This window comes from Pistacia vera, unplaced genomic scaffold, assembly GCF_008641045.1.
Source record: "Pistacia vera cultivar Batoury unplaced genomic scaffold, PisVer_v2 Contig609, whole genome shotgun sequence".
NCBI classification, from domain to species: Eukaryota; Viridiplantae; Streptophyta; class Magnoliopsida; order Sapindales; family Anacardiaceae; genus Pistacia; species Pistacia vera.
In genome coordinates, this window is record NW_022196456.1 from 209,722 (window position 1) to 235,731 (window position 26,010).

A 26,010-nucleotide genomic window follows, 5' to 3' on the forward strand; every position below is an offset into this window, starting at 1 on the left:
AGCTTGATACAATTCCGAAAGTTATAGTTTATTTAGCCCAAAGATTCATAAGTCGCGAGTACATTTAGCGTCAAAAGGCTCAAAACAAATTAATTTGGCTGTTACAGTTAAATGAAATAGTCGATTTATTGTTATTATTGGTTGGAAAATAATTGGATTTATATATAGCTTCCAGCTTTTTTGTTTCATAATCCACGTCATCAGCAACCAAGAAAGTATTTTTTATGCCGTTTGAAAGTTTCTGGCCAGGTGATTATGTGTTGCTTATCCAGATTCTTTTTGTTGATTGTCAAATTTACATATTATGATGTTGCCTCACATTCATGAATTTTTTCTCGGCTTTGTTTGCAATCAGCTTATTAATTGGACCAATGTTTGGTTTCCATCATAAAAGCAACAAATAAATTTACTTTTGGGCTATGCAATGTTTTCCATTAACAATTTGCTTTCTTATATTTATCTCATACGCCCTAACTTAGGGCTTAGCGGGTTTCTGTTCTATTTACCTGTGGCATTGTGTTACTTGTGTACAGACAATTCAGTTGTTCTGGATTTTCAANCAGGGCAACAGCGTTTCAGATGTAACGGCATTCCACGGCCTATAAAGAGTTTGTTTGGTGAGCAATTTTGCTTCCTTATTCGACGCTTTTCTTTTTCCCGAGAAAACAAAACCAAATAAGGTGCCCCTGATTTTCCCGGGAAAATTGTTTCTTCCATCGAACCGTGATATTTTTACATTTCTTTATTATATTTATTGACAATGGGGGATTATGGAATTAGTGACGATGATCATTGTTATTCGTACGGTGATAACGATGACGATTATGACGATTATGATAGTAGAGATGAATTACAAGCGGCTGAGACTGAGTGGTGTGTGCGCCAATCTACTGCTTCATCGAGTAAGGTAGGCTTTAGTTTTTATTTTTATTTTTATTTTTACTTTGTCTTAGGTTTTTCTTTCTTTAAATATACTTAAATTGAGCTTGATACAATTCCGAAAGTTATAGTTTATTTAGCCCAAAGATTCATAAGTCGCGAGTACATTTAGCGTCAAAAGGCTCAAAACAAATTAATTTGGCTGTTACAGTTAAATGAAATAGTCGATTTATTGTTATTATTGGTTGGAAAATAATTGGATTTATATATAGCTTCCAGCTTTTTTGTTTCATAATCCACGTCATCAGCAACCAAGAAAGTATTTTTTATGCCGTTTGAAAGTTTCTGGCCAGGTGATTATGTGTTGCTTATCCAGATTCTTTTTGTTGATTGTCAAATTTACATATTATGATGTTGCCTCACATTCTTGATGTTTTTCTTGGCTTTGTTTGCAATCAGCTTATTAATTGGACCAATGTTTGGTTTCCATCATAAAAGCAACAAATAAATTTACTTTTGGGCTATGCAATGTTTTCCATTAACAATTTGCTTTCTTATATTTATCTCATACGCCCTAACTTAGGGCTTAGCGGGTTTCTGTTCTATTTACCTGTGGCATTGTGTTACTTGTGTACAGACAATTCAGTTGTTCTGGATTTTCAATTTTTGCGTCACTGTCTTTATGACTTTTCTGTTTTTTTTTTTTTTTTTCCCCACTTATTGTTGATGTGGTTTGTAACCCTCCTATCTTGCAGGTAATTACAAAAGAATCACTCTTGGCTGCGCAGGTAAAGTATCTACTTGGTAATTACAGTTATGCATTCCTGAGGTCACTATTCTTTTATCCCTTAGTTTTTCTTTCTTAAAGGAAAAAAGTAAAAAGAAAGTGGACTGGGTCCTTGTTATGCTAAACTTGTATAAAATGTTGTTATTAAATCATGCAGAGGGAGGACTTGCTGAGAGTAATGGACTTGCTATCACTGAAGGAACACCATGCTCGAACCTTACTTATCTATTACCGTTGGGATGTTGAAAAGGTGCTTTCAGTACTTGTAGAGTATGGGAAAGAGAGATTATTTGCTAAAGCAGGTATAACAATTCTGGAGCATGATGGCCTTTCCTCATCTGAATTACCATCTAAAGTTTCCTGCAATATTTGCTTTGATGATGTGTCTGCTGAGGAAGTTACTACTATGGACTGTGGTCACTCCTTTTGCAACTCTTGTAAGTATTCTGACATGAAATATTTTTCTTTTACGGCACCATCTGAGTAAGTTGTTATTCAACTGTGCAAAATTTCTTCCCAAAAATTCATATCGACATCCCATGGGATTTGCTAAACATTTTTAATATGAGGTGCTTTCCTTCTCTAATATAAATGCACACATGGAAGTATATTTACCAAGAAGTTAAATTTGATTCCTATTTAGTATATTTAGTTTTGTTGTATAAATTGGTTTGGTAATAGAAGTGCTGGACTGATTTGTGTCATTGATGGCTGTAAACGAAAATAAGGATAGGAAAGATGTGTAAGCGTGAAAGGATTAACTTTATCCATAGGTAGATAAAGGTAAGAAAGCTTTTTTATCATCATGTTTAATTCTTAAAATGGAAGTTGTGTCTTTGCAGCACCTGAAGAGAATGAGACTGAAATTGGCTTTTTATGTGATTGTGCTTAGGTTGGACTGAGCATTTTATTGTGCTGATAAATGATGGCCAGAGTAGACGCATTAGGTGCATGGCACACAAGTGCAATGCTATCTGTGATGAAGCAAAAGTAAGACATTTAGTTAGTGCGAGGGATTCTGATCTTGCAGAGAAATTTGACCGTTTCCTGTTAGAATCATATATTGAGGATAATAGAAGAGTTAAATGGTGCCCTAGTGTCCCACACTGTGGAAATGCAATAAGAATTGAGGTGGATGAACTTTGTGAGGTGGAATGTGCATGTGGGCTACAATTTTGTTTTAGTTGCTCATCTGAAGCACACTCACCATGTTCATGTCAAATTTGGGCACTCTGGTCCAAGAAATGCCTGGATGAATCTGAGTCTGTTAATTGGATCACAGTTCACACTAAACCTTGCCCGAAATGTCAAAAGCCAGTTGAAAAGAATGGAGGTTGCAACCTGGTATCCTGTGTTTGTGGGCAAGCATTTTGGTGAGAATTCTAATCTGTTTCTTCTGCATTTTTATTTTTATTTTTTGTCCTTCTGTGTATTCATATGCATATCTATAGTTCCTGGGGATGGGGTGAATTATATGACTTGACTTGTTGGTTAAATTTTAGTTTCTACCTTGTTTTGGTTTGCCATTTCTTTTATTTTAACTGGATAAAAAATGTATACTTGCACAGAACTTATGTTTCTTGTGACATGCCACTCTGTCTGGATTGAGATTCAGCTGTTAAGGACTTTGATTTCTAATATTTGTTAAATAAACCATCCGCAGTTTCTGCCTCTTTATGATTTTTAGATTAAAGAGAATTCTTTCAGGGTAGTATGGATTTGTAGCCCAGTCATATACCATAGTGCAGTATTTATCCTTTCATTTGCAGTATATTTGTTCATATGAGGAATTGTAAGGTTTGACTGGTAAACATTACCCAGGGGCAGTCACATTTCATGGTTGCTCTCTGGTGTAGATGTCTAAGACTTCAATATTGTCTATGGCTGGTTTCCTCACACGGAACCAAATTTATTCAGTGTAATTATACCTGTCTATAAGGGCTTCTCTTTTTTTTTTTTTTTTTTTTTTTTTTTTTTTTCTTTTTGCATTAAAACTTTACTTTTAATGAATTTTGACTTTGTTTATAACTGTACTGCAGGCGCATGTTTATATGTTATTTCTATTTGATGCTTCTAGCAGTGCTTCCTTGACCATTGCAATGCATGCTTGGTGCTCCAATGAGCCCCTTAGAACAATAATATTATCTTTGCCATGCAATAGTAGTTACTTATAACAGGATAAAAACTGAATTTTGAAACTTTCTTCTTATTATACAGTTGGCTTTGTGGTGGTGCCACTGGTCAGGAACACACTTGGACAGAAATTGCTGGTCACAGTTGTGGGCGATACAAAGAACTTGAACAGGAAGCTGAGTGTGCGAAGCGGAGCCTTGAGCGCTACACTCACTACCACAACCGTTACAAAGCTCATATAGATTCTCTTAAACTTGAATCGAAGATGAAGGAAACTATACAGGATAAAATAAACATACTGGAGGAAACTGAAATATCATCTAAAGACTTCAGTTGGATAATAAGTGGACTCGATAGGCTCTTCAGATCAAGGCGCATCCTTTCGTATTCATACCCTTTTGCTTATTACATGTTTGGTGATGATTTATTCAAAGACGAAATGACAAAGGAGGAAAGGGAACTAAAACAAAATTTGTTTGAGGACCAGCAGCAGCAGTTTGAGGCACATGTTGAGAAGCTTTCCTCAATTTTGGAAGAGAAATTTCATTTATACACTGAGGATGAAGTTAAGGATTTGAGACTAAGGATAATTGCTCTGTCTGTGACTACTGATAATCTCTGCCGAAATCTGTGAGTTACTTAAACCTTGAGTTTTACTAATTTTCAACCACATTTGTATGGCGTTGTCAGAATTATGGTTGATAGAGTTTTTAAGACTTTAACAATGCAAATGGGAGTAATTTCCAAAAGCTATAGAAGTTATCATAACAGTGCAGTGATGAGTTTACTCTTGCAATTTACAGTAAAAATCAATTTTGACTAGATTTGATAGGAATCTAGGACATCTTTTTTGGAATGCTATGGAACACCATGTAATAACTTTTTTTTCCGAATGTCTATAGTTAATGCCATTTGTTTTGAGCATATGCAGGCATGAATGGATTGAGACTGATCTTCTGGGTTCACTCAAGTATACAGTCCATGAAATAGCTCCTTATAAGTCAAAGGGTGTCGAGAAAGCTTCAGAACTTCCCAACTGTTTGGACACTTGATCTGTTTTTGGGATATTAAACATGAGATGTGGGGAAGAATACTAGTATCGATGGTAGGAATATTTCAGTCTTCTTCAGTTCTTGTTCTTTTCATGTGATGTGTAATAGCATCTAATGATGATGCCATCTTTATAACTATCATTTTTGCAGGTAGATTGATGAAGCCTGTGCTCCAGTATAAATTTTTTGGCGAGAAAGCAACCGGGAAGGCATATTTGATCTTGATCTATTGCTCAATATGGTTTTTCCACGGGTTGAGGTTACAGCTTCCCAAAGATTCGTCCATCACTTAGCCTATCAATTTAAAATATATCTATCTATCTATCTATATATATATATATATATATTTTGGGTCAAAATGCTATCCTTGTAATCAAAAATTTTCTTTTCCCCGTTGCATTATCATTTTTGGGTTGTCATAGATCTTTCTTTTCTCGTGTACAAAGCCCCTTAGATTACATGCAGTTGAATATGTATACTAAGATTGAAATAATGCTTATGGTTATAATCTTTATAATTTAATAATATCCTTCATGTATATGATAGAACTACTGATTTACATTCTATCATTGGAATTTTGAATATTGACCGTGTCTCTAATTACCAAAAAAAAAAAAAAAAACATGTCTCTAAAGAGCTTAATGAAAAAATGATTCATGGAAACTACAATAGCTAGACCTTCGGTGAAACAAAAGGGTTGAAATGGAAAATTGGTGTTTGTGCTTAACGAAGTTGTGTTTAAATTTCAATCAAATAAAAATACATATTTATATTTTAAATTGATCGAATTTTTATTAGAGGGATACTTCTTAATAATGGGAAAATGACGTTCATCCCCATAAACCAATATAATATGCCGGGTTTAGCAGCTGGGGTGTTCTGATGAAGTATGAAACAGTTAAATGTGCCTTTACCTTTTTAACTTTAATGTCTGTATGTTGGATTTGTCATTGTGATAGATCTGACTTTAATTCAATTTCCCATCCAAAAGTTCATTGTTTAAAGCGCGAAGGAAGAAAAAACTTAAACAAACTAATAGCGGGCTAAAGCAAAGTCTACAACCGAATGGTTTTACTCTGAAATCATTTTCACTATTTCATTTGGAAAGACCTAATTTCCTCGATTCCTAAATTCAAAATTGCTAATTCCTTTGCCATTTGATCTAATCGATCCTTGCATTGCGTTTATTGTGCCTTATCAATCTCCTCATACATGTTCAACAACAGTGGCATATCAATCTCGATCTCCGATGAAGAGTCAGATGACCTCGGCCGGATGCGAGTCCGAGTTCGCAGGAAGCGCAAGAAAAACAACTTACGAGTCAAGAGCGAGTTCACTCGCCGACTTCTAAGATTCTTTTTGAGGTACTGGACCATAGTGATCTTTGTTTTCGCTGCTGGATTACTTCTTTTTGAAGCCACTAGAATTGGGAGGAAACCCGGTTTGGTTGTTAACTCAAAAGACAGTCACGTTGAAGTGAAGAAATCAAGTTTGGGGGAACATTTAACTCGGATTGAACCACCGACGAGAGATGTTCGTGATGGCAGAGATCGTAAGTGTTTTCTCTAAGGCTTTATATTACTTTCAAGTTAAGTTCTTCTTTAAATTGAAGATAAATTACAACGCAAGTTTCAGGTGTACAAATTCATACATGATTTTGGTAACTCTCTAGTCAGCTGAGTTTGCATGATATCGTTCAAATTGAAAAAAGAAATTATGAATTTTAATTCAATTGTGTAGTAATTAGGTGTTACGAGGTAGTTTTCTTGTGCTAAGAGCTTGGGATTTTTTTCTCTAGTGATAATTATAAAATAGGGGGCCGTGTGCAAAGGAGCTCTTTACTATGAAATAAATAAAATTGTTGGAGTGCAGGAAAGTGAAACAAGAATTCCATAATGCAACAGTTTTTAAGACAAGAAAGCTGAGTTATAGATTTAGCAATTAATTCAGGTTGAATTTGTATTGTGGACAATAAATATAGAAGGTTGTTCATGATGTCTTTGATATTGATGTTTTTGTCATCTGTTGTATAGAACATGACTCAATTTGTGGATTTTATCAGGTTGCTTGAAGCTGTTACCTCCTGATCAACTTGAGCATCTGGATCTTCCTGTGAATGAAAAATCCAGAAGTCATGTAAATAAAGTGGTTTACTTTTCAGAGAATGATATACTTGATGTAGGAGGAAACAATACCTTATCCCGACAGCAAAGCAAAGGCACAAGATTTAATTTATTTACAGGAAACCAGACTTTTGATGAGAGAGAGAAAAGTTTCAAGGTTATGAGAGCCATATTGACATATTTAACTATGTTTAAGATAATAGATGGCTGTGATCATGTTAATGTTCGATTGTGAAATAAAGTTTTCAAGCTTAGAGATTAATTTTATGAATTATATTCTTCTTTATGTGCTTTTTCAAATTTTTATCTAATATCCTCTAGAAATTTGTTGCATGCAGGTGGATAAAACTGCTGAGGTACATTGTGGTTTTTACAGTGAAAATGGAGGATTTAGAGTCTCAGATGAGGACAAAAGGTACATGCAAAATTGCAAAGTTGTGGTGTCTACTTGTGCATTTGGGGGAGGAGATGCGCTTCATCAACCAATTGGAATGTCAGAAGCATCACTTAAGAAGGTTAGCATGTTTAATGTACAAGACTTATTACTTACTCATTTAAAAAGGTTAGATGCATAATACTATGTGGATTCAGGTATGCTATGTTGCATTTTGGGATGAAATTACCCTGGCAGCTCAGGAATCAGAGGGGCATAAAATTGGTGATGATAGATTTATTGGGAAATGGCGCATTGTGGTTGTGGGGGAACTTCCATTTACAGACCAGAGGTTGAATGGTAAAATTCCAAAGGTATCCATGATTTACATTAGCATGTGTTTCTTCCCTAATTTTTTTCCTTTGTGTAATGCTCTTGTGATTATCAGCCATCATTTCGTTCATGGATTCTTGGTCAACTACTTATATGAGTATTCCACTTTTTTGCTGAATATGTAAACATTTGTGAGTGCATGTGACCGAATTTGTAATGATCTAAATCCATGTCTGCTGTCATCAGATGTTGGCGCATCGTCTCTTCCCTCATTCAAAGTACTCCATTTGGGTTGACTCAAAGTCTCAGTTTAGGAAGGATCCTTTGGGGGTGTTGGAAGCCCTTCTTTGGCGTTCAAATTCTGTGCTTGCGATTTCACAGCATGGAGCTCGCAGTAGTGTGTATGATGAGGCTAAGGCAGTTGTTAGTAAACACAAAGCCACCCCAGAAGAAGTTGAAGTGCAGTTGGCTCAATACCGCCATGATGGCCTCCCTGAGGACAAGAGATTTAATGGAAAGAAAGGTATTATTTACTCTAATACAAATATCAATATAACTAAGTAGATGCATTTGCATAAAAGAGCTTTTCTTGCCACATATTTCTTTGGGTTTGCCATAATTTATATTAATCTTACTGCATTGAGCTACCTTCTTTCGCCTTCTGCTTTTTCTGGATTTGGGGAGTTTAGATATGTCTCATCCAATACAAAGAAAGGCAATGTTTATTCATTACGTGCCCAAGTTTTTAAGGCTTATTCTGCTTTTGGTTTCCTCTTATGAGTGTAAACCTCAGTCTTCCATAAGGGCAAGGTTCCTGAACAAAAAGTATGATGGGAGTACTTTTGAGCCCAGGCTTGGGTTTACTACCCGCTTTAACACCTGAATTAGGTGATTTCTTCTCTCAACTTATAGAGTAAGTCATAGATAGGAAGGAAAGACTAATATCCAGACTATATAGTACATGGAATCTAGAGAAAGCAAATGTAATGGCTAAGTGCTTGGTAATGATGGGACCTCTTACATGGACCTTATTTTGCTGTAGGAATTTCTTTTAGTTGTTTTAATGTTTGTAGTCATTTGTTGGAATGTGCAGCTCTATCTGAAGCATCAGTCATTGTGCGGGAGCATACACCATTAACTAATCTGTTTATGTGCATCTGGTTCAATGAGGTGGTTCGATTCACTTCTCGAGATCAGCTGAGCTTCCCGTATGTTCTATGGCGGTTGAATGTGTCTGAGAACATCAACATGTTCCCTGTTTGCATCCGCAAGGATCTTGTTAATGCTATGGGTCACATACGCAAGGCGAAGCCCTTGAACAGTAGAATGTCCATGTTCTAACGGTAACAAATTTCATTTCTCCAATTGTTGTAATAGAGGGGGCGAGGGGGGGATTGTATGCTGTAATTATTCTTAATTCTTTTGTAGATGTAGAGTTTTCTGAATGTTATTTATTGGCAGGGGCACTGGCCTCGATAATTTTCTTCTGTGGATTGTTTCTTATTCTTTAGGTTAAAAGTTTATTAAATAGATCGTGTATTAATTTTTGTCTTTAAAGTCCTATTCATTTGGAATAAGTTATTTGAGAGAATTACTTCTTTTTTTTCCTGAAACAATAGAATTTTTTGTTATTTTTCCTGGTAAGACTGGTTTATTTCATGATACGTTTGCCTCATTCTTCACTTTAGGATTATTAATAAGAACCTATCTGGTATAATTTTAAATATCGATAAAATACATCCCACAGGTATTTGGAGTTGGAAAGTGTATAATATTAAAAATAACTGGATTACAATGAATCAATTAAGGATGATTATTATTTCAAAATTAATGTTAAAGGTGATGAAATTAGTAATTTTAGAAGTAAAAATTGGAGTAGGTAAAAAAAAAAAAAAAATTATTTTATTTTTTGAAAATACTATATATTAATTAGACATTATATTTATGTTGTTAAATAACCGCTTCTAATATACATAATTTTAAATACTGAGAACGATCGAGAGGTTGTAGTATGCTATATCATCCAGATTACAGTTCGGTTTCAATCAACAATCGAGTTGGTTGAGTATCTAGCTATTATAATCTCTTAAACGAAAATTAATTTGCCCAAACAGTTTGGTAATTATGGGACTATGAAGACCCCTCATCAAAGTTAAACTATACTAAATTACATAGAATGTGGATTAGGTCCGAATTACAAAAAAAAAAAAAAAAGAAAAAAAAAAAGGGAGTGAATTAGGCGACTGAAAACACTCACTTGGAGGAGCAGGTTTGTTCAACAGAAGTGTATTAAAGTGATATTGAGAGAAGATAGCAAATCCCAGGCTTTCGATCATGCTGCCCAGAATCATATTCTGCACTGCAATAGCGTTAGCCACTTTGGCAGTAATTCTCTTGGCTTTGGTATCCCCAGTAGTTCACAAGAGACAATCAAAGAACCACTCCAGTCCCCGGTTGGCTCTATCCTTATATATTCAACCACCATATATTGCGAGCTCTAAAACACGACCAGTCTCAAAATCTGATGGTGGAGCATTTATTTTTCATCATACACTCACAGAGGGACCTGAGAACACTTCTCGGGCAGTTGGAAAAGCTCAAGGTTTCATTGTCCCAATTGAACATTTTGCACATTCTGCATTCAACGTCATTTATCTCACATTTGAAACACCTCAGTATTCTGGTAGCCTCAGTGTTCAGGCCAACCAAGTTAATCACAAAGATACGGAGAAACTAACTGTGGTTGGAGGTACAGGTTCTTTCGCTTTCGCTCGTGGACATGCTGTATTTGCGCTGACTGATCGCCAAACTTATCATGTAAAGCTTCAGCTTAAGTTTCCAAATCCATCTCATACAATTCCCGGATGAACCAGATCCTTATTCTTGATTTTGTTGCTCCTTAATATTCCTTTTTTTTTATTGTTATATATAGTAATTCTTTCCTCTCTTTTTTTTCCCCTTTTTCGTGACAGAAAGAGTATTTCTATAACTGCCTGCCACTTTTATTGACAGATCAATATGATTAGACTACTAATAAATAACTTATGATTACCGTAATTGTCTTAAAATATATAAATGTATATCTCAAAAATTGTGGTACACGAATTAAACGTGGAATTTTGGTACTATCATTGTCGGTTGTATCAATATTCAATAAAATTCTTGTAACCGCATCTTTGTTAATTTTCCGTGAAATATGTATTTAGATAATATGTATCTTATAATTTAGTACCACATAATAATAGTTAAAGTTTCAACTGTTACAACTTTGTAATCAGGATTTGAAAGTGATAATTGATTTTGCTAAAAGAGATACTCACCAAACTAGTCGAAATTTGAGAATGAATATTAGGATTTTAATCACTTCTAGCTGATCTGATATTAAAAAAATAAAATAAAATTTTATAAACTCTTGAATTTGAGTTTCTCTTGGCACTAATAAGGTGATTATTAGAACTCTCACCGGATCGATCATTTCAGGATCTTAAAAAATAATTGAGAAAATTAGTTAAAACATACTTAAACTAACAAAGACACCTTCGTAATAAAAAAAATAAATTAGGATTTTGCCAATCAATATACAAATAAAAAACTCAAAAGTGTAAGTTAACTTTTTCCCTCAAATATTTAACCTGTTTACCGGGGTGAGTCGGAACGTAGCTAAATCCGTATGACACTCGTCGCACTATTTTATTTTCTATTTATAAGGTGAAAGGCAACTGTTAACTGTTGAATGTACAGATTTAATATTATTCAATATTTCACGCTCCGTGCAAGCTTCGCCGATATCTCCTCTCTCGCTTTTTCACCTGGCGAAGTTACATCGCTTGAATCTCTCCTACTCCATAACCGCTAGGAATGGCGAAATCTAGCGCCGACGATGCGGAGCTACGTCGAGCTTGCGAGGCTGCCATTGAGGGAACGAAACAGAAGATCCTTATGTCCATTCGTGTGGCCAAAAGTCGAGGGATCTGGGGAAAATCTGGCAAATTAGGCCGCCACATGGCTAAACCTAGGGTTCTTGCTCTCTCTAGTACGTTTCATTTCTTTTCTTTCAATCTCCATTTCTCAGTGTCATTTAACGCTTGCGATCCTCCTCATAATTCTTATTTTGTTTCTGATTTTGTTATTCTTAGACATCTTGTGTTTGTTGCTTTATTGTTATTTAGTATTAACTGAAAACGATATTTTGTTTTATTGTTATGAAATTTTTGAAATGTGTAGACTGTAGAGCCAGTTAATGTATTGCTGGTGATGTGGACTTCTACTGTTTGTTGGCTCGAATTCCGGAAACTTGAAACAACGGTTACAGAGATATATATTCAAATTTGATCAAAGTTCAGTTTAGCAAGATTGTATCGCATGCTTAGTTGTTTCTAGATTCATTTAGAAGTACCGTGCGGTCAGTGATTTTTTACTAGAGTTTCTTTTTTTTTTTTTTTTTTTTCAAAATTTTGAGATAAGTGAGAAAGTAGGTCTACTTCTGTTTACTAGCCTTTTTGCGCTGTTGGTTGGGATATGCTGGCTGTGACATGTTCATCACCGAGGTAAAAAGCTGCTTTTGTTAATAGGATACATTTGATTGAGTGCAAGAACAGATTATCAAATAACCCGGGGGTTTAGCCAAGTGGCCAACCCTGTGGTTCGTTCCCACAAGCTCTGGAGTTTTGATTCCTCAAGGTCATTGACTTGGCCAAAAGCTAGGAGTTTCCTACTTCCCAAATACCGTAGGCTTTGATGGGAGTGCTAGTTTTGAACTTGAGCTATGCAAGTTTCGTGAAGTTTGGTCTGAGAGTAAATTTAAAGAAGAAGAAGCGGAATTTGGAGGGTCATCAGTTATGTAGTGATCACTGTAATATAGGATTGAAAGCTAGTGATCCTGTACTCGTCATAGTTTTCCTTGTTTCCTAAACTCATGATACTTTGTGTTGTTTATAAGACCATTGAATGATAATAATTTGTATGGCATCATCATTGATAACATGTTACATGTGCAGCAAAAGCTAAGGGTCAGCGAACTAAAGCTTTTCTTCGAGTCTTAAAGTATTCCACAGGAGGAGTCCTTGAGGTAATTTTTCTTTAAGTTTTAATCATGTCAAAAGAATATTCAGAAAATCTAGTTCTTTAGTATAAGAACTTTGGTAGCCTACAAGTAGCTTTACTAAAACTCAACTGCTGGGTTGGACCCTTACCGTGATCATTCGTTGGACTAGGTCATGAGTGTAGGCCTTGGCTAAGCCTAAATTTTATGGTTTTCAGATATCTAAGATGGGTTTTGGTGTTAGATTTTCAAGCTGTAGGTGTCTTGTCCAAGCTTGATGATTCTAGCTAGACTATTATGTTAAATTGGTTGGTTTTTTCCTTCTGCCTCTTTCTCTCTGTTTCAATTTAAGCAAGCCTCATGCACATTTTAATCTGTTTTAACCAACTTGCCAATCAGTGTCTGTGTCAGTCATCTTATGGACTTCTTTATTTCTTCTGTATTTCACTAGTAATTTGGAGATTTGGATGTGTGTATGTGGTCACGAACTAATTTTTCTGAATACTTCTTAACTGCTATTACTGATGCTACCACAAATATTTTACCACATGTTAATATGAAAGAATAAACATAAGAACATTCAAACATCCTGGAATAGAAAATATAGTGGATTATGACATAATAGCTTCCTATCTCCAGAAAATTGACTTCTTATAAGTGAATAGTTTCTAGAACACATATAAGCCTTATGATTTTCTTCTACATGCTTTTAGATCATATGCTTTGGCTTATGTATTGTTGGAAATTTCTTTCACACGCAGCCTGCAAAGCTGTATAAGCTTAAGCATCTCTCGAAAGTGGAGGTTATAACTAATGACCCCAGTGGATGCACATTTACCCTGGTAATGCTCGATCTAGTATTTACGTTTCAAAAACAGAAAAAAGCTTTATGGTCCATCTTTCATTTATTCAATCATTCCTTGGGGAATATTTGAATTAAGAAGAACTTTAACAAAAGTTCAAGTTATTATTATTATTATTATTATTATTATTATTATTATTTTGTTTCTGCTGGTTCCTGACTAAGTGTATTACAGGGTTTTGATAACCTCAGAAGCCAGAGTGTTGCCCCACCTCAGTGGACTATGCGGAATATTGATGACAGGTACATAATAAGATTTTTCTTTTCTTTCTTAGCAGGGAAATTGTACCCAATTAGAGATACCCTATAGTAATTGTTAACACAGGATTTTTCTTTTTTGTTTCTTGTAGGAACCGCCTTTTATTTTGCATTTTAACTATATGCAAAGATGTACTTGGTCGTCTTCCAAAAGTTGTTGGTATAGATGTTGTGGAGATGGCTCTTTGGGCTAAGGTGCATTTAGTGATTTGATACACTTTTAGCTTGGGACTTTAGATAGTTCAATTCAGCATGTTTGTACTATTCTGTTACTTTTTCTCCATTTTCATGGCTGTTAAATCACTACTACCAAATTGTTTTATCATAGAAAATTCCTATATGTAGTCAGAATCTTTTGGCTTCTTAGACAACTTTGGTTATTGCTATTGTTAATGCTGAAAATATATATTAACTGTCTTCCACTGTGGTAACTGTTGAAACTCTAAAACTCAAGAGTTTGCTATCATTTTTTTGAAAAAAGAAGGCCTCTTCTCAATTACATTTCTTGTTCTGGTTATGTTTGAAATAATACCCTGGTTTTGTTTCCTTATTGTGTTAGTGGTTGATTTGGTATGTTGCTTGATTTGTCTCTTGTTCTGTTCTTGATAATAAAATATGTATGGTTGTAAATTGGGATGTCAATTAAATGTGATGATTTGGTAATATAGCAAACCTTGTCCTCGGTGTGATGGGATCAATATGACTTTTTGATATAACTTCCTTATGATGTGCAATACAGGAGAATACACCCTCAGTTAGTACCCAAAGAAATCTGCAAGATGGGCCTGTTGCAGCTAGAGTGACAGAAAGTGAGCTGAAAGTGACTGTTGAAAGAGAACTTGTCTCCCAAGCTGAGGAAGAGGATATGGAGGCTCTCCTGGGCACGTATGTACTTTTCTCCTTTTATTTGTGAGGCTGTTAAAACAGGTTGGGATGTACTTTAACAAGGATGACATTCCATGTAAATATAAACTAACATATGAAATTAAGTACATCTTGAGGTCCTTGAAATTCTTCAATGCTGAGATGCAAAACTTGAGTCACTGACACCTTTGAGTCAAGAACATTGCAAAGGAAAGGAAGTCAAATCAAATTAAAATTTTATAAAGTCACTGAATCGTTTAAGTTCTGGTTGAGGTCCTTGATCCATGGGAGATGTGAAGTACTTACATACTTTCTTTCCCTTGCAATGTTCTTAATTCCCGTATGCCCTCTTTGGGTTACAATTTTGCTGCAAAGCTAAAAAAAATATTTTTAAAACAGGAGTAACACTTTTGGATTTTGTTGAATATAGGGTTGCAGATTTTTAAGGTGTGTGTTGATTCATGGTCTGTCGTTGTAGTTTGTCCTATTATTTGCTGATGTTTACTGCAAATATGGACTCATTTTGATTCTCATCTGCTGTATCACTGAAATGGAAACCAAACCAAACCAATATACTGCCTTTCTTGCAGCATTCTTTTGACTATGAATTGTTGAGATCACTTTTGTTCTGATCTGGTGTTTTTTGGCATAATATGGTATTGCAGTTATGTCATGGGTATTGGGGAAGCTGAGGCATTTTCTGAAAGGTTGAAGCGTGAGCTTCTAGCCCTTGAAGCAGCAAATGTGCATGCCATCTTGGAAAGTGAACCAATGGTGGAAGAGGTATTTCCTTTTGATTTACAGCTGTACCTTTGAGTTCAACAATATTTATGTTTTTGTGAGCATCTACTTTCTTTTACTGTCTTGGTTTGTTTATCCTTGTGATTAGAACTTGTCAGAGAATGAGCCACTGAATTTTGAGTCCTACTTGCACTATGTGATAGTCCAATTTAACTCAGTTGTATAAGATGTTGTAGACAAGCAATTATTCTGTCAGGGATCAAATCTACTGCTATATGATAGTCATCAAAGTTTTTATAGCAATACCAGTCTAGTCTCCTCTTCTCTTCCATTCAAGCTGCATTCAATGTCCTTAAGAGTGCCAGTAGTGTGCACCAAAGATTATTAGTCATCTGCAGTTGCTTTTACATTGGACTTTATATGTACAAAGCATTTTGGTCAACTATCATCTTGTATTGAGTACCTTTTTTGTTAATGCTTCATTTGTTGAGCAAGTGTGGGTTTCCTCCTCTTTCTAGTCCTTTAATCTGTCGGCACTTCATCTGTTGGAGCAAGCATTGTTTTGAATTTTATTGTTGTTCATCATTTACTGTCTTTTTATTTCTTAGGGTCCTTTTTGGCAGTGAACATATTTTCCGCTTAATTGGTGATTTCTTGTCTTGCAGGTACTGCAAGGGCTTGAGGCAGCAACAAATTGTGTGGATGACATGGATGAATGGTTAGGCATCTTCAATGTAAAACTTAGGCACATGAGAGAAGACATTGAATCGGTAGGGGCCTTTCTATGCAAAATTATGATTCTGTGGTTATTCTGCTGGTCCATTCTTGGTAATACTTATCATTTCTGTGCATCTGGGAATACTCTAACCTCATTTTATTACACACACTATCGCACAAACAAATTACCTCTCTGTCAACTGATCAAAGCTGTCTTGCTTCATTCTTCATTCTGCCTGTGTTTGGGTGTTAAAGCAAGTGATGAATGAGTTGCTACTGTATGAAATCACTATTTACTGTTCTAATTTTTTTAAACTTCTTACATAACATTCATGCATATGGAGTGTTCTGTTTGTATTGTAGTGAAGTTTTTTCTTCTCAAAGTTAGGTTTTAAAGACTGTTTTGGATAGGGGGCATTTTCAAAGCTGAGCACCTGATAAGTTTGCTGGTGATTTTTTTTTTTGGGTCGTGATATACAGATAGAAACCCGCAATAACAAATTGGAGATGCAATCTGTTAATAACAAATCACTTATTGAGGAGCTTGATAGGCTTCTCGAACGATTGCGTGTACCTTCTGAGGTATGCTATCTATTATTCTCATTGTGTTCATAAAATAGCTTATTTTAGGCAACATATCAAGGCCACAATATATTATCCTTACGACGTTTTGTCTGTTATAGTATGCAGCATGTCTAACAGGAGGTTCATTTGATGAGGCACGCATGCTTCAAAATGTTGAGGCATGTGAATGGTTAACTAGTGCGTTGCGCAACCTGGAAGTACCTAATATGGATCCTATCTATGCAAATATGAGAGCTGTTAGTATTCTGCCTGTCTTGTTTTTCTTTTCTTTTGAAGATCTTGTAAGGCAGATCATGAAAATGGTTTATGTATTACTCATATGGTTGTCTTAGATAGTGATTCAGAGCATTTTGGAAGTGATAATATTTCAGTTCAGTTCCTCTAAAAACTAGAATTTTAAAATTGCAACATTATAATGATACAAATTTATAGACCAACCGTGCAACCTCGTGCGAGGTAGCCTTTCCTTATATGGGGTTTGATCAAATTTGAAGAACTTTCCAGCTCCAAATTAAAAGGTTGTGCTAAATAGTTATATGAATGGGTTATTGGCAAAAATGATGCTGAATCCTCTGACCATTTGTTCCTTTATTGTCCAATGGCTTCACGGTTATGAGCAAAAGTTTGTAGTGAAACCAATCTTCAATAGGTTGCTCCTAGATCTTGTTTTGATTTACTTGTGGAGAATTCTACTTTCTTTAGTAAGGGAAAAAGGCCAAGACCCAAAAAATGTGTGGTTCTTGCTCTTTTGTGGGTTATTTGGGTGAAAGAATTAAATGGATTTTTGAAGACGGTGGGGAAGAAGAATCTGGAACTCTGTGGGACATGATCAAATTTTTGGCATCTCTTAGGGCTTCTGTCTCAAGAGATTTTGAGGACACCTCTTTTTTCTTTATCCATCTTAATTGGTTAGGGGTACTGGGTAGTATGTTGATCCTGGTATTTTTGGATTTGTCCATGCCATAGTGTCTCTCTTTTTTTGGGTTTCTTTTTGCACAGGTTCATGATACTCTTTGCTAAGATTTAGCCCCTTTTTAGATGGGTTATTTTTATGGTAGTGGGTTTCCGATCCAGTATCCAAGTTTTTTCTTACATTAATAGACATATGTACTTTTCCTATTAAAAAGAAAATAGTTATTTGAATGGGATTTAGTTGTGTGCCTGATACCAATTTTGTTGCAAATTGAACTTTATGTAGATTTACTAATGAGCTGGAGAACGCATGTGCTCAAATTAAGATATCTCAGCTTGCGAGAAAAACTTCATAGACTGTTATTGTCTTATTATATAATGTCATTACTGATAGTTAGGTGGAAATAATACTCTCTGTTGTAATTTATGTTTCCTTAGTTCGCTTCTACAAGTTTACTCTCTACTTTGCAGCTCGAGCAAGATGAGCAAAAGGGGCTAGAAAAAAAAAATTTGTATGGGAAAGTGTGAAAACTGTGAACTAGTTAGCTTTATTTTTTTTATTTTTTTTTTTCTAGTTCCCTTTGTTTTTGCTCCTAAATGATAATAAACCTGCTGAAACCCAGAGGCTTGATTTGGATAAATTTGTAGCGTGTGACTAGGGTTAAATGACTCACTCGCCAAACTGTCCCTAGTTTTTTGTTTGAACTCATTTCTACGGAATTCTAATTGTCTTGTTTCACCTCTTTTATTTATTCATTCATATTAGGACACCATATTTAATCTCAGCATCTTGAGTACCTGATTCCTGTAGCCACCAAACTAGCTGTATGAATTTTCAGCCAACTTAATAATACCATTTATGAGCCCTTGTTGCTTGATTAAGGCATCGGTTTGTAAAGTTTTCAGTTCATATTGGTAATATCCTATATAATTGCTTCTTTCTAAAAGCTGTAGCTGAAATTCCTACAGGTTAAAGAGAAGCGAGCAGAACTTGAAAAATTGAAAACTACATTTGTTAGAAGAGCATCTGAGTTCTTGAGAAACTACTTTGCTAGTTTGGTGGATTTCATGATAAGCGACAAGAGTTACTTTTCTCAGGTATTCTTCAGCTTCATGTTCTTCTGTTGAGAACAATTTTCTGTTTTCGGACTGAGACTTCTAAGTTGCCTGTTTCTTTGCAAATAGCGAGGACAATTGAAGAGGCCAGATCATGCTGACTTGCGGTATAAATGCAGGACATATGCTCGTCTTCTGCAGCATTTAAAGGTCAAAAAATTGTGGACACTGTGTGTGTGTTGTGGTTGGGGGTTTGCATGTGCATGTTTCTGGGCATGAGTTAATGTGTATCACTTGTTTCCTTTCTGATTTTCTCTGTTTCCCATTTTCAGAGTCTTGATAAGAATTGCTTGGGTCCTTTGAGGAAAGCTTATTGTAGCTCCCTCAACTTGCTTCTTCGCCGGGAGGTTAGGCCACACAACTTCTTACTAAACATCTTAAAATTATTTTCCTCATTTTATAATTATTTTATGCATCTATGTTTGGGGCTGAGAATGCAGCTCTTGATTCTTATCTCAATTTTGGATCCATGTTGCATGCCAAGAATATGATACTTAAAAGTTGCACCATAATGTGTTGAGGATGTGTACAATGTGAAGTGGATTTAGCCTCTGTGAATGCTGAGAGATTTTTATTTTTCTGAGTTCATGCCTGCAATTTATCTGACATTCTCTTTCTACTTCTTCGCGTCTTTTTGGGTAACCCAAATTCATGGTTGATAACTGATAACATTAAGCTTTGCCAGTTATCATCTCCATTTGTAGAATGACTATAAATTACTACTGTTTTTTTGTATAAGGCTGTCTTATATTTTTCCAAACTTGATAGCTCAATTGTTGTAGCAATGTTTGAACTAAGGCTCTAAAGTTTTCTTGTTCGTTAACAGGCTCGGGAATTCGCAAATGAGCTTCGTGCTAGTACAAAAGCATCCAGAAATCCAAGTGTCTGGCTTGAAGGTTCCACGGGATCCAGTCATAATGCAAACACTGCAGACACTTCTTCAGTTTCTGATGCATATGCCAAAATGCTGACAATTTTTATTCCACTCCTTGTTGATGAGGTTCAAGACCTTTTCATAATTTCATATTAACATATTCTAAGTTCCTAATTTTATTACTATTTATGTTGACAGTTTTCTGCTCAATGGCTCCAATTGCAGAGTTCTTTCTTTGCACACTTCATGTGTTTTGAAGTGCCTGCACTTGTTCCCCCAGGAGGGGTTGCTAATGGAGGTAGAACTGGTTCCTATGATGATGATGCCAATGACGATGACTTGGGCATTATGGATATAGATGAGAGTGACAGCAAAGCGAGTAATTCTTTTTTCTATCTTCCTTCTATCAAGTTTAAGTTGGTGTATGCATGTCACAAAGTTCTGCTGCTCCTTTCTCAAGCTAAGATAACTGAGTCAGATTTTTTAATTCTTTAGGTAAAAACTCTGCAGATCTGTCAGCATTAAATGAATCTCTCCAGGAGTTGCTTAATGGAATCCAGGTAATGCAATAAAAAATATTGTTTTTGATGTTCATGTCCTTGTATCTTCTTTGTGTGTTATAGCCGGTTTTCCTACCAAAAGTGTTTTTTTGGTGGCTACCAATGGCCATCTTTCGAAGATGGATTTCCTATTTTATTTCCCCAGTTCCGGATTTTGATTAGCAGAAGGTGCCAACTTCTATTTTATGATTGGCAGGAAGACTTTTATGCCGTGGTGGATTGGGCATACAAGATTGATCCTTTACGGTGTATATCAATGCATGGGATCACAGAGCGCTATCTCTCTGGTCAGAAAGCTGATGCAGCCGGATTTGTGCGTCTGCTGCTTGGCGACCTTGAGTCCAGAATATCTATGCAGTTCAGTCGTGTAAGTTTATGCTATAAGCAGGAACAATATAGTTTCCCTATGTATTATGATGATTGAGGAGAGCTCATCTATTAAATTGGTGAATTGTGCAGTTTGTTGATGAAGCTTGTCACCAAATTGAAAGAAATGAGCGTAATGTACGGCAGATGGGTGTCTTATCCTACATCCCAAGGTAAGTTGTGTCTTATGAGCATATCATTTATTGCCTTCATGCAAATTTGGGTCTTTTTATGAACTAATTATATAATGTATCAACTTGCCCCAATATTGAGAGTACAGATAAAGGAACTAAAGCAAGAATCTAGTGTCTTCTGATTGATGGAACTGAGATTGAGCCATGAAATGTGCAAAGAAAGATTTCTGTAATTTTAGCATAATCACTGAGATCTGAGCCATGGCTGTAAATGAAAGGATTTTTTGAGTTGTATTGAATGCCTCAGTTGTTCTTAAGCTTTTTGTTAGCTTGTAGGAGCCTTTGTGAATGAGGTTTTAAATTGAAATATCTTCTCAATAACTGAGATTTCTGTGTCCACTTTAATGTGGCATATTCGGTTAGAAGTTGCTCAACTGAAATGAAAAACTGGTTAGCTGCTTTGAGAATGGTTTTTTTGATGAAGAGTGGTATAGGAATGATGAATAAATAATATGGTTGTTTTAAGATTTTTTTTTTTTTTTTTTTTTTTTTTTTTGGTGCATGTATATGTATGTGTGTGTTTGTGCGTGTGTACCATTTTTCAATATTTGGTTTAACATTATTGATATCATTACTTCTGTATAGATTTGCCACTCTTGCAACCCGTATGGAGCAGTATATTTCCGGACAATCTAGGGATTTGGTTGATCAGGCTTATACAAAATTTGTGAGTACCATCTTCTAAAGCATATATCTTGGATATTTTTTATGAATGGCAAATGGTGCTTTGTGCAATGTGATTCTATTATAATGCATAACTTACCAGATTGATGCAGTTTCAGACAAAGTTATGTGAAAATAGGTAGGCTTATTCTTTTGCCGCTTGCAGTGGTTGGTATTGTAGCTTAAGCCAGGGGCGGAGACAATTCAAGCCCAGGGTTGGCCGTGCCCTCTCTGGGATTTTCAAAAAAAATTGTAACTTATCAGTTATGTCCTCAATACTTTGAATAATTACAGTTACCCCCTCAAATAATTAAACTTGGAAAAATATTAAATGGAAATTTACCCAATCAGATAATTACCCAAAAGCAAACTAAATGAAGCTTAGATTATAAATAAGGTCTTATCATATACAAATTTAATGACACAATTAATAATAAAGCCAAAATAAATAAAATTCTAGATTATAAATAAATAAAATGCATTTTATACAAACTTAAATAAATTAAGGTTTTGATATATGACAAATTATTTGTTAGCTTATGAATCATATTAAGAAAATTATAATAGTATTGGACAAAAAAATATTATCAATAAATATTAAAGTTTTAATATTTATTAGTAGAAAATATTTTTAAGGTACATAATTTCTTAATTCCCACCCCCACCCCCCCTTTCCCTTCTCTCCCAGCACTTCGAATCCTGGCTTCGCCACTGGCTTAAGTAATATAATTTGATTCATGCTTGTGTTGAATTTGTTATAATGACTGTCATCAGCATAATGGTCAAACAACAATGTCGTCATATATGAAGGCATAGGAAAATGTTTTAGTGAATTCTGTCACCTTAAAGGTTAGTCTTACACTAACTCAATCTCATATAGCCACATTATTGTTTGAGTAGGTATTGTGCAAGTCTGCGAAAACAAAGCAACTGAGGACTTGAATCTAATTTTTGGATTCTGAGCATGTTTAGTGTAGGGCCTATGGGAAATAAATGCTTACAAAAATGATAGCTTCAGGAAGAGGTCCATTTACTGAAATCTGGAATGTTCTCCTAAAGTAGTTCTTTGTCTGAAGGCCTACTTGGAGGAGGTGGTTAGGCTTATATTTTACCATTGTTAGCAAGTGAAAGCATACTGGATTGGGGTAAAAGCTTATTATTCAATATTGAGTCTTGCTTTCCCGTTGCATTATATTTTTTTATAGAGTAGTCAGCCATTATAGTGGTCGGGAAAGTGCCAATATCCTGGTGAAATCAAAAAGACTTCTGAAACTGGAGTATAGGCCACCTATTGGGGTATGATAGCTTCTGTTAGAAGATTGTGTGCATGTTACTCTGTAGTTAGCCAGAAACCTACAGAAATCCATGCCTATATATTTACGCTTACTGTAGGAACTTCTTTTGGAGTACAATTGACATTGTAATTATTGTTTAACAGGTTAGCATTATGTTTGTTACTTTGGAGAAAATTGCACAAACAGATCCAAAATATGCTGATATTTTTCTTCTAGAGAATTATGCAGCGTTTCAGAACAGGTAAATTTTTCCCTTCTATTTGTCGATTTCTTTTGGCTATTCAGTTGATGTTGTTATTGGTTTGGAAAAGGGATTTTTTTTTTTTTTTTTCTTTATTTCTTCAAGGAAAAAAAATTCCTGTTTTCTCTACTGATTAGAAGTGGTTACACAGCTTGTATGACCTAGCCAATGTTGTGCCCACTTTAGCCAAATTTTATCACCAGGCGAGTGAAGCTTATGAACAAGCCTGTACACGTCATATCAGCATGATTATATATTATGTAAGCAATCCACTTTTGTTGCTTAGACTCTCTTATCTCTCTCTCCCCCTCTCCTCTCTATATTTCTATAATTGGTTTCACTGAGAGTTGTTAAATATCTCTTGAAAGTTTGATAACTTTTACCTGTTGATTATGCATTCTCCAAGTTATATATTTTTGCCTAATAAGTTTGTCCTCTACAGCAATTTGAACGGCTTTTCCAGTATGCTCGAAAGATTGAGGATTTGATGTACACAATCACTCCAGAAGAGGTTAGTGTGTGTGTATTTTTTTTCTTTTTTTTTTTTTGGTTCATATATATCTTGAATGTATTTTCCATTAGCTTGGTAGAACATTTGGGATTCCACTACATGATTTGCTATTCTTTTAGAAAATAAAAGCAATATGAACGTTGAATTATCTTCATCATTTATGTCGGTATGTGAGGTTGGTAATAAAAATAATGGAATCTGCTATTGTTATCCCTTTCAGTGAGGCAAGATAGGATTGTGATCTATGACAGGGAATTTTTCTTCAATTATTGAACATGGCCACAATGGTATTGGCAGCATAATAATTTCTCTATTCTCCATCACATTTTGCCTTTGAATTTTTATAGTAGACCAGTCCATATTTTTGTGTAGGGTAGGAGTACATACTGTATTAAAATTTCAGAAATGTTTTTTCTAATCAATATTCTCAACAATATTTTAGTTTTTATTGTATTTCCATATGATTTATAATTCATGTGGGAATCAGAAATCTGACTGAATAGGTACTGCTGTTTCAACAGTGCACCAAATAACATGTGGTCTCTACTCCAGCAAACAAAACTTGGTTCAGGAATGAGACTATGGCATTTTACTTTTCCCATAATGTCGCTTCAATTCCTAATCTAGATTCTGTTACTCATCTGACCCAGGGTTTTCTTTAGGTCCATTTTTTGAGGGAGTTGATGGTTCATGGGTGATAATAAGAACCCAGTGGCATTACTAACCAAAATTTTGGTCACAAGTGGCAATGTTTTTGTTACATATAACAATGTTTTAGTTACCGTGAATGATATTTAAGGTACCAATATATGTTACTACTTAAAGAATAAAACTATGTGCACTAACCAATGGGTACTAAACCAAGTACTAACATTGGAAATTTGAAATTCCCTCCAAAAAAAATTTCAAATTTCCAATGTTAGTACTTGGATTAGTACACATTGGTTAGGGCATATAGCATTATTCATTAGGCTGGCCCGAAGTATAACCGAGAGATATACAATAGTCAATATATCTATGTTCATTTCACTATCTTCCATTTTTACATTTCCCTACATCTAGATGCATATCTGCTTTAGCACAAGCGACATACTGTAGTTTGCTGATTCTCAAATTTATGTGCTGTAGTTGAGACATTTTTTAGATTATATTGGTGCTGTCTACTATAGCGTTGATATGGGATTGCTGTAATTTTAGCCTCACTTCGGTGCCAATTAGCTGTTCTGCACGTTATATCTTATTTTTCTCTTGCTGACTTTTTTGTGCTCTCTTTTTTTTTTTTTTTTTTTTTTTTGTTCCTTTTCAAAAATTTCAGATTCCTTTCCAGCTTGGATTATCTAAAATGGATCTGCGGAAGATGGTGAAGTCCAGTTTATCTGGGGTAAGTTTGTTCACCTCTGTAATATCTTTTACCTAGTACTGAACACTAATAAAACTATGTTAACAACTTTGATACAGGTTGACAAGTCCATTGCTGCAATGTACAAGAAGTTGCAGAAGAACTTAACTTCTGAGGAACTATTGCCTTCTTTATGGGACAAATGCAAGGTAAGCTGACTGCTTTTTCAAAAATATAAAAGAGTTTGGACTTTGGATCTTGGTAGTTGAATATTCATTTCAGGTATTTTTGGCTGTAAAGTGAATGGGTATAAAATATTACAAAATGAGTATTCTTTTAATTATCCCAAGTAAATCGCATGAGAATCATGTATCGCACATGGAACTACTGTGAAAACATAGTGGAAAAGGTAGAAACTCAAAGCCTAATAAGAAAAGAGGACTGTTATATACAATATTCTGAGCTCTGAACTTGTATAAGTGAAATAATAATAATAATAATAACAAACCCTCAGCATACAATAACATAGAAAAATGAGTACTAACAAAATTATGTGGTTTAAATTTGACAGAAGGAGTTTTTGGACAAGTACGACAGTTTTGCACAACTTGTTGCCAAGATTTACCCCAACGAGGCCATCCCATCTGTGACAGAAATGAGAGATCTTTTAGCTTCCATGTAAATTGAGAAATATCTTGTATAATCTTTAGCACTTCCTATTAAAATTTAGACTTTAATTAGTCTGCTGTAATTATTTTTTAAAGTTTTGACAAATTATCCCATAATTTGATTATTTTGTCTTCACTGGTTGAAATTCTGTCAATTGGACTTCATGCGGTCATGCCTACTATATCAATTTTTATCCCTAATGAATTGTAATTGTTTTTCATAGTTGCCTCTTGTGGTGAAAAGGATGTCTGTTTATTCATGTCAGCTTATTCCAGGGCAGAATATGTAAATATGGGTGATTTCCCAGCAATTTTTGCTGCTGATTAGTCCTGAATTTTTTCAGATTGAGATCCGGATATGGCCGTAGAGTTTCTCAACAATAGAAAAACGAAAATTGAAATAATTAGCTATTAAAACCACAACATTAAGATGTATCCTGATAAATGCATGGTCCAATTACCGTTATCAAAGCTTTTGTGGATGACGTTGGAAATNTCATGCGGTCATGCCTACTATATCAAT

General features: G+C 35.1%; 4 protein-coding genes across 7 annotated transcripts; all 4 read left to right on the forward strand.

Moving 5' to 3' along the window:
* The first annotated feature begins 568 nt into the window (after window positions 1–568).
* LOC116110694 (probable E3 ubiquitin-protein ligase ARI2) lies at window positions 569–5,159 on the forward strand. 3 transcript variants are annotated; one of them, XM_031396918.1, is made up of 7 exons: window positions 569–907; window positions 1,635–1,667; window positions 1,824–2,103; window positions 2,559–3,039; window positions 3,884–4,429; window positions 4,731–4,904; window positions 5,002–5,159. In XM_031396918.1, exons 1-6 carry the CDS (start codon window positions 761–763, stop codon window positions 4,849–4,851), a joined length of 1,608 nt encoding a protein of 535 aa, XP_031252778.1. In that variant the 5' UTR covers window positions 569–760; the 3' UTR covers window positions 4,852–4,904; window positions 5,002–5,159. The 3 variants fall into 3 exon arrangements, with proteins under 3 accessions (XP_031252778.1, XP_031252779.1, XP_031252780.1); XM_031396919.1 differs by lacking the exon at window positions 569–907 and having other exon boundaries at window positions 1,635–1,683; XM_031396920.1 differs by lacking the exons at window positions 569–907; window positions 1,635–1,667 and adding an exon at window positions 2,395–2,449 and having other exon boundaries at window positions 2,067–2,103.
* A 636-nt stretch (window positions 5,160–5,795) lies between these two features.
* On the forward strand, window positions 5,796–9,167 carry LOC116110662. The gene is made up of 6 exons (XM_031396883.1): window positions 5,796–6,403; window positions 6,914–7,131; window positions 7,313–7,489; window positions 7,566–7,721; window positions 7,927–8,203; window positions 8,774–9,167. The coding sequence occupies exons 1-6, from the start codon at window positions 6,064–6,066 to the stop codon at window positions 9,019–9,021; spliced, it is 1,416 nt and encodes a 471-aa protein (XP_031252743.1). The 5' UTR covers window positions 5,796–6,063; the 3' UTR covers window positions 9,022–9,167.
* Window positions 9,168–10,014: 847 nt separating this feature from the next.
* Window positions 10,015–10,641, forward strand: LOC116110608 (dirigent protein 1). The gene has a single exon (XM_031396829.1). The coding sequence runs from the start codon at window positions 10,015–10,017 to the stop codon at window positions 10,546–10,548; it is 534 nt and encodes a 177-aa protein (XP_031252689.1). The 3' UTR covers window positions 10,549–10,641.
* Window positions 10,642–11,399: 758 nt separating this feature from the next.
* Window positions 11,400–25,708, forward strand: LOC116110663 (exocyst complex component SEC3A). Of its 2 annotated transcripts, none has more exons than XM_031396886.1 (25): window positions 11,400–11,713; window positions 12,678–12,748; window positions 13,483–13,563; window positions 13,759–13,826; window positions 13,934–14,036; window positions 14,581–14,726; window positions 15,371–15,488; window positions 16,112–16,216; window positions 16,644–16,745; window positions 16,847–16,984; window positions 18,630–18,758; window positions 18,846–18,926; window positions 19,049–19,123; window positions 19,603–19,776; window positions 19,876–20,029; window positions 20,161–20,210; window positions 20,407–20,577; window positions 20,670–20,749; window positions 21,356–21,437; window positions 22,872–22,969; window positions 23,121–23,229; window positions 23,412–23,480; window positions 24,796–24,861; window positions 24,939–25,028; window positions 25,391–25,708. In XM_031396886.1, the coding sequence occupies exons 1-25, from the start codon at window positions 11,539–11,541 to the stop codon at window positions 25,499–25,501; spliced, it is 2,646 nt and encodes an 881-aa protein (XP_031252746.1). In that variant the 5' UTR covers window positions 11,400–11,538; the 3' UTR covers window positions 25,502–25,708. The 2 variants fall into 2 exon arrangements, with proteins under 2 accessions (XP_031252746.1, XP_031252744.1); XM_031396884.1 differs by having other exon boundaries at window positions 11,401–11,713; window positions 20,146–20,210.
* Window positions 25,709–26,010: the final 302 nt, after the last annotated feature.